At 34.8% G+C, this 8,410-nt stretch overlaps 1 protein-coding gene across 1 annotated transcript; it reads left to right on the top strand.

Moving 5' to 3' along the window:
- The first annotated feature begins 4,122 nt into the window (after positions 1 to 4,122).
- On the top strand, positions 4,123 to 7,410 carry LOC112034337 (magnesium-protoporphyrin IX monomethyl ester [oxidative] cyclase, chloroplastic). Its single transcript, XM_024067151.2, has 5 exons — positions 4,123 to 4,849; positions 5,349 to 5,413; positions 5,520 to 5,847; positions 6,600 to 6,698; positions 6,999 to 7,410. Exons 1-5 carry the CDS (start codon positions 4,376 to 4,378, stop codon positions 7,260 to 7,262), a joined length of 1,230 nt encoding a protein of 409 aa, XP_023922919.1. The 5' UTR covers positions 4,123 to 4,375; the 3' UTR covers positions 7,263 to 7,410.
- The last annotated feature ends 1,000 nt before the right edge of the window (positions 7,411 to 8,410 follow it).

Genomic DNA, 8,410 nt, shown 5'->3' with positions numbered 1-8,410 from the left:
CGCCAAGTTATATCTGAACTGGAAATTGGATATAGCTTAAGGAGGCGTCGGGGAAGGTAGCAAATATCTTTTAAGGCCATCACCTCCACATTAAATGCTTTCCAGCTAACAGTCTGGCCGCATTAATGTGGAGGTGATACCTGAACAGTAACTAAGCAGCTTTATGGCCACTAAGCTGAAGGTTCCGGTAGGTACTGGATGGGACAGAAAGGAGCTCCCAAGATAAGAACTACACGTGTACGATGGAAACGGGGGGAAAACGGAGTATAAAACATAGGAACGAAGGAAGTAAGGGGGGCTTCTTCTGGCAGAAAAAAGAAAGAACGAAGAGAGAGAGACTGACTGAAAAAGAGCCGAGGAGAGTTTTTTTAGGAGTAAACCAAAAGTATCCCTTATTACTGGAGGAGTAGAACCTTTCCTGTCACACAGTACTAGTTCTTGAACCCATACTCTAAAAATTTATTGTTTGGGCTTGATTGGGCTGAAAACCCATTCGTACTCAGGGTCAATCCAAATTGAGTCCCTACACCAACATTTTTATTATTTAATTTATTTTTACTATTATTTATGAGTCCCATTGTATTTTTTGGTATTATTTATGGATCTCACTGTTTTATTTCAACTATCTTTTAGGTTTATTTACAGTACTTTTAGTAAAAAAATTTCAATTTCAACTAAATAAGTTATTTCAAATCTGCCTTATCTTTACCAAGTTATTACAAACATCGAGAGAAAAAAAAGGAAAAAAAAACTCCAAAACCAAATCATGGCAGACATTGTGTGGTGTATAGAAGTTTATTATTTTATAATTTTTTTACTCCCTTTAATGCTTGCCAGCTAAGTGACGGCATATCATAAATAAAAGAAAAATGATATGTCTACAATATTTTTACAATAAATTTTAAGTGACAGGTCGTTATTTATTGTTATTGTTGAGGAAAAAAAAGTAATCTTAGTGTTAGTTTCAAATTTAAACCAATAACAACTAACCACCTGTGATTTGTTGTAAAAATATTGTAAAAATATTGTAGATGTAAAAATATTGTAAAATTGTTATAGACATAGCATCTCTCTAAATAAAATATATTAAAATGAAAAACAAAACAATAGCCACCACTCGCTCATCAGTCTCAAATCTCAACGTCCATATTCTCATTTCTATCACACGAATGCCTCTTTGTATGTAAAACTAAAACCCAAAAAAAGAGAGAGTGAGAAACCCATTAGAAAAGCAGTAACACGGTGTAGCCAAGCCAACAGCAGCAAGCCTGCAACTGAGAGATCTAGACTTCGACGTTGACTTCCATGTTCAGATCGACAAGCTCAGTCCAGTTTTTCGTTGCCGCTGTCATTGTAGGTGATGCCGACTTAACAAAAACAACGCCACTGATTCTCATCTTTCTTATATTTAACAGAACCGGTTTAACCATATTGTTATCGGTTTTTACGGTCAAACCTACGGTTCCTGTTGAACTTGGTTTTTCTGCCATTTTCGATTATTCTAGATAATTGGATCGGCTTAGAGTTCGGTTTTCAATTGAACCGGTCGAATCGGCCGGTCCGGTAAAGTGTTTGAATTTGAACCAAACCTAACATCATGACTCACGAATCATGCATCATGACCCACGAAAGCCCTAATGTGGGGACCCATTAATGTATCCACTTGCCAACACGGAGAATATAGCATACGACAACACGCTAAAACTAACAAACACACGAAATTTCGCTTCTAAAACCGAATGGAATCTCGGCTTTTCTTTAGAATCATTCATAGTCATTATCTAAAAAATCTTCCAACATGAGTTGAAAGCGTTTACATTTACTTTTCCTAGATTTTTCTCCACGCCAACATAGAAACAGGTTGTGTCCTTAAATCCTAACCAACACCCAAAAACAGTTATAAAACAAAAAAAAACCCAGAATCCTTGTTTGGAAAAAAAAAATGGCTGGGGTTGGTTTATTGGTCTCAGATTTTATAATCTCTTTCATGTGGGTTTGGTCAGGGACTTTGACTAGTATTTTTGTGTACAAAATTTTGGGGTTGGGCAGCCATGAACCTAGTGGCGAGGTTATCAAGTGCATGCTCTCTATTGTTGTTTTGTTCTTCTTTGCTTTCTTGGGCAAGATAACCAAAGGTGGAGCCTACAATCCTCTCACTGTGTTGGCTGATGCAATTTCTGGTGATTTCAGGCATTTCATCTTTAATGTTGGTGCTAGAATCCCGGCGCAGGTTAGCTCTTTTTGGTGCTTTCAATGATTCTATTGGTAAATCGGTTTGTTTGATTGAAAATGAGAATTGGGTTTTTCTTTATCTTGGGTGTTGAAGCGCTGTCTGATTTTGAGATGCGTTTGTTTGATTGATAATTGAACTGGGTTTGGTTTATTTGCATGTATGGTTGGAGAGAAAGTGAAGGATTATAAGAGGAAACGGGTTTCTGGTTTTGTCGTTTTGATTGAAAAATTATGGAATAATTTCGCCTCAATATTGGCAAATTTTTGTTTGAGGCTTAATAAGTGGACTATTTTTCTTTAATATTCTTCGTTCCAGAATAAAAATCTAAATCAAAGAAATTTTGTTAATTTTCTTTAATACAATTTTGTAGATATATCAGAAGCATCTTTTCTTGAATATGTACTTTGTGCTGCTTCGCACTTTCTGTTTGATATTACTGATTGGAGTTGAAAATCTGAAATGCACCTTTTGTTGAATGTGTCCTTTTGCACTTACCGTTTGATAATTCCTTATTGAATAAATGAGTTATTGGTCTGATAGCTTATACCTGAGACAAAGGATAGCTTATGCCTTATTCTTGATTTGATTTCATAGGCTTTCTTGCTTTACTTAATAGCTTAAGATTATGCATATATGGAAGTCTACCTAAGATACGATAATCAACTCTTAGTCTCAAAACTTTGAAGTTGGCTATAGATCCTTAATAGACTTGACTCAAATAACTCACTTTTCCTCATTGGTGCATTAATCACTCTTCTCTGCGCATTACGAAACCATCTCAAGCGATTCTCCACCCCCTATCTTTAAGCGGATTTCTTCATATTGAATCTCATTTCTCCTTGTGTTTGTACTTATCCATCTAAAATGCTCATTTTAGTTACACTTACTATATGAACATGTTTCTTCTCAGTAACTTTAAAATTCAATACCATAGAGCATAGTTAGTCTTAACAGTTGTCTTACAAAATTTTCCCTTTTAACTTAGTAGGTATCTACAATCCCACAATACTCTTGATGTGCTTCTCCTCTTCATCTACCATGCTCTTTCCTATGATTTGCGTCCTCTTCAATCTCTTCATCCTTATGAATTATTGATCCCAGATGTCAAAAGTACTTACTGTTTGGTATCTCTTAACAATCAAGTCTTACAACCTATTAGATTTTAATTGGATTTTTAATTTTGCACCATGTATCATATTTAATTTTTAATTTAGTGTCAAGTGAATTATTGAGTATAAAAGTCAAAAAGTCCAAATCCAATTAGATTTTAAATTGGATTTCGATTGAAGTCCAATTTTTTGCCACACATCTATCTAAGTTTTTAATTTTTGTAGCAAGTGAATTATTGTATGCAAAAACCGAAAAGTTTAAAACCAATTTAATTCTAAATCATATATATATATATATATATATATATATATATATATATATAAATGAGAAACTATTTTATATTTTAGAAATGTATTGTTTAAAAAAGTGTAAACTGATACCATGTATAATTTGAACATTTTCTCAAAAAAAATTAATTTGAATCATATAATTGTGATTTTATTTTAATTGTACATGTGCATATGCACATAGCTACACACCAGTTTAGAAATAGTTTAGATAAAGTTTGATACGTTCTAAACCAAACTTTTCCTTTATTTTTGGGCAAAAATTTAAAAAACAAAACAATAGGTAAGATTCGAGAACAATTTGCCCAAGAGAAATATCTAAAAAAAACAAATTTTAGGGGTCGTTTGATAATTGTCTTTTAGCAACAATTTTTAATTTTTAAATAATATTATACATATTTTTATACACTTTTTATCCATACGATATTTTCAAAAAATACAGAGAACATTACTAGAAACCACATTACCAACTGCCTTAAAATCCATCACTTGAAATGAAGGAGGCCACAGGAGCTCACCCAAACCTCATCAACACAGCCAATCAACAAACAAGTAATCAGGAGAGGACTAAAATCACCAACCACGTGTCACGTACCCATTCATTTTCACAGATTTCATCGGATGAGATTATATCACTGTCAGCCACATCTTATCCCTCCCCGCCCCTTTAGTCTTTCACCTCAGACACAGTACTTCACTTCATTAAAACTCTAACCACAGCTTTGCCAAAACTCTGCTCCAAAAAATGGCAGCAGAAATGGCACTTGTAAAACCCATCTCCAAATTTAGCAGTGTAGCTCCCAAATTTGGCAACTTGAGAAGTGGTTCATACTCAAAATTCACCACCATCAAAATGACTGCCACTTCACAGCCTCCTCCACCTACTCGCACTGCCAAGCCTAGCAAGAAAGCTGCTAAAACTACCATTAAGGAGACCCTTTTGACACCAAGGTTTTACACCACAGACTTTGATGAAATGGAGACCCTTTTCAACACTGAGATCAACAAGAACCTCAACCAGGCTGAGTTTGAAGCTCTGCTGCAAGAATTCAAGACTGACTACAACCAGACACACTTTGTGAGGAGCAAGGAGTTCAAGGAGGCTGCTGACAAATTGCAAGGCCCTCTTAGGCAAATCTTTGTGGAGTTCTTGGAGAGGTCCTGCACTGCTGAGTTCTCTGGGTTCCTTCTCTATAAAGAGCTTGGAAGAAGGCTTAAGGTATGCCCCTCTCTCCCTCTTCAAGCCTGCAAATTTCACTGAATTTGAATTTCTTGTACTATTTAAGATTAATTGGTCAAAGTATTGATAGATAAATTTTCTTAATTACTAGGGAAAATTTTGGAAGTTTAGAAACAAGAAGCTTTATATATTTCTATGGAATTCAACTTCAGTCAATTGCCTCTTATTTGTCATCCAATTTATGGTAGTGGTTATTGTGAATGAGGTGAAACATTGTCCTCTGGGATGAAAATCTAACCGAGCTTCTGGCTTAGTGATTTAGAATTTTGACCTGCTATTTGATTTAGAAGCTAAATTTGATTGGTGGCTTTTACTAATTAGCTGTTCTCTGAAAGGGATGTTATGACAGTTATGTCTAGATTTGTCTCCTCTCTAAGCAAAATGAAGGCCTTCCAATTTTCTTTTGGTTTGGATTAATAAAACTTTATTCCAATAGTATTAGGCTTCTATTTGATTGTTTTGTGGATTGATCCTGCAGAAAACCAATCCAGTGGTGGCTGAGATTTTCTCTCTCATGTCCAGGGATGAAGCAAGACATGCTGGGTATGCAAGCCAACTCTCTCTCTCTCTCTCTCTCTCTCTCTGTACATACTGTGTACGTATGTATGTACCTGCTAACAAAAATGTCAAATTGTTATATAATATGCAGATTCTTGAACAAGGGTTTGTCTGATTTTAACTTGGCATTGGACTTGGGTTTCCTAACAAAGGCTAGGAAGTATACATTTTTCAAGCCTAAGTTCATTTTCTATGCTACCTATCTATCTGAGAAAATCGGATACTGGAGATACATAACCATATACAGACATCTCAAGGCCAATCCCGAGTACCAATGTTATCCCATTTTCGAGTATTTTGAGAACTGGTGCCAGGATGAGAACCGTCATGGTGATTTCTTCTCTGCATTGATGAAGGCCCAGCCACAATTTCTCAATGACTGGAAAGCAAAGTTGTGGTCCCGATTCTTCTGCCTATCGGTACTTTTCCATTTTTAACAATTTACTCTGACTCTTCTGATTTATTTTCAAATGCAAAGTTTGTCTGTCAATGATAAAAGAAGGCCAGATAAAACCTTAACAACAAATGAAAAGAATAAATATTAGAAGTTTGCAATTATATGCAGTAGTCCTGAGAAATTAAATGAATCTGAGTTATTAATTTTTAGTGTAAAATATAGTTACACCACATGTGATTTGTTGCAGTACTCTTGGCAACACTGGATTTTCAGGTTCTTTTTCACTAAATCCACATCATAGCCTATTTCTTTTGATCAACTACACCCATCCACTTATGCAATCAACGAAAATTAGTTACATGAGAGTATTTGGATAACACAAGGGGTGGGATTAGAAAGAGATGACAATGTGTGTGATCATGTGCATCTGTTGTAACCAATTTGAGTTAATGATTTAAAAGAAATTGGATGCAAGTAGTTGATCAGAGAAATTGGATAGCATAAGAGGTGTGATAGAAAAATGGAAAGGCAGTGTTAAAATAACAGCGTCAAACCATAGGGGGTGTGGGTGCATTTTACCCTGATTTTTATTCCAACTTTCAATCACAATTCTAGCTTCTACTAAAAGTTACACGGAAAGCAACATATTGAATTCCTAATTTGAGGTTATTTCCTCTGTTTTTGAGAACCAACCTTATTAGAATTGTTCATACTAAAATTATTACTCCCTAATTTTCGATATTTCTCTCACAACTTCATGAATTTACCTTGCAGGTTTACGTGACAATGTACCTCAATGATTGCCAACGCACAGCTTTCTATGAAGGCATTGGACTCAACACAAAAGAATTTGATATGCATGTCATCATTGAGGTGAGCCTGTGATCTTTAACTACATACTAGTATGCTACATTTTCAATTCTATGGTATGTCTCATTTCGTTCTTATTTCATGCCATTTTTTGTGCCACTCAAATGCTAAATGAATTAGGAAAAGGAAAGGGATTATAAATTCTAATCCAAACCCAAAAGTTTGTTGGATTCCAAATTTTCAGTTATTTTCTTGCATTCCTTGGGCTGTCATCATTGTCTACACCAGTCAGACATATACCATAATATAGAATCTTGAATTTTCAATCATTTGAGTTGGGTGTTTAAAATTATGTTTATGCAGACAAACCGCACAACAGCTAGAATTTTCCCAGCTGTGCTAGATGTTGAGAACCCGGAATTCAAGAGGAAGTTGGATCGCATGGTGGAGATTAACGAGAAGCTGCTTGCTGTTGGGGAGACTGAGGACGCATCCTTTGTGAAGAACTTGAAGAGGATACCACTTATTGCAGCATTGGCCTCTGAGCTCCTGGCTGCATATCTAATGCCACCAATTGAGTCTGGATCTCTCGATTTTGCAGAGTTTGAGCCACAAGTTGTGTACTGAGTTTTCATGAGTTCCATCACATCCATGCCATCTTCAGTTCCTGTAATTCTGTTAAAAGTATGTTCACATGATTTTAGTGTAAGAAAGTGATTGTTATGAAGAGTTCATTGTATTTGTTGTAATGATAGAACAACTTGTTTCAGCACTAGTCATCCACGTTTGTCCATGTTAGGGACTACAGTAGCATTACTTAAATTGTTCCAGTAACGAGGTCGGTATGATGATATTTATATTTTGGTGCAACGTATAAACAAAAAGATTTTTTAGAGGCCAAATCTGATTTCATGGAATTGTGGCTATGCTCGTCGAATATTAGTTTAATCAAGGAAGCTCCCTTGGTTGGAGTTAGTGATTAGTAATAATGTCATAAAAGAAGAGTTTGGGTTGGGGTGATGCAAGGGGGATGGTTTTTAAGACAGCTTGTTTTTAAAGTAAAACACAAAACCCTACAAGTCGGTCCATCCACACCCCCTTTTTCTTTTATACATTTTAAGTAAAAGAGATCTAAAACTTAAATATCTTTATTAGAAACACGAAAGACTTCAGAAATCACCAATTGACCTAAAGATCATTGACTCTTCTGCAACACTTTCACCAAAATAATACAGGATAAATGATGAGGTAAAGAGAATTTAGATCTACTGTAGATCTAATATGAGCCAGACAGAAAATGCCAAATTTCAAGCAAATTAACTCTTACAAAAGGTTTCTCAAAAAAAAAAAAAAACTCTTACAGAAGGGTTCAAGAAGATTACAACTTGTAGAAGAAAATGAGGTTGTAGTTGTAATAGTAAAAATTCAAATTCTAGGCTCAAAGATTCGTTTTCAAATATGAAATTTCATAAGTTAGATAAGGAAACCTGTGTACAATATGATTCAAAAATGGTTATTCATAATAGATTTCAGCAACCCTTAATCTAACCATTCATCTTATATTTAACTAAATCCTAACCATCTAATTTTATTTAAAATCGAATACCAGTCATGACCATATAAAATACAATAAAATACTAAAGACATAAGGAGGACAAGTCAAGTAGTCAATAATACCTTTCTCAAAAAAAAATAAGTAGTCAATAATAACTAGGACTAGACAAAATGAATTAATGAACTAATGGTATTTTTATTTCTTTTTTTTTTTTTTTTTT

The sequence above is a fragment of the Quercus suber genome, unplaced genomic scaffold (assembly GCF_002906115.3).
Source record: "Quercus suber isolate HL8 unplaced genomic scaffold, Cork oak 2.0 scaffold_680, whole genome shotgun sequence".
NCBI classification, from domain to species: Eukaryota; Viridiplantae; Streptophyta; class Magnoliopsida; order Fagales; family Fagaceae; genus Quercus; species Quercus suber.
This window is presented reverse-complemented; position numbering and strand designations above follow the sequence as displayed.

Coding starts and splice junctions, on each gene's coding strand:
- LOC112034337 (XM_024067151.2), top strand. CDS start 4,376: ATGGCAGCAGAAATGGCACTTGTAAAACCCATCTCCAAATTTAGCAGT. Junction 5,848..6,599: donor CCCGATTCTTCTGCCTATCG/GTACTTTTCCAT, acceptor TTTACCTTGCAG/GTTTACGTGACAATGTACCT. Junction 6,699..6,998: donor ATATGCATGTCATCATTGAG/GTGAGCCTGTGA, acceptor ATGTTTATGCAG/ACAAACCGCACAACAGCTAG.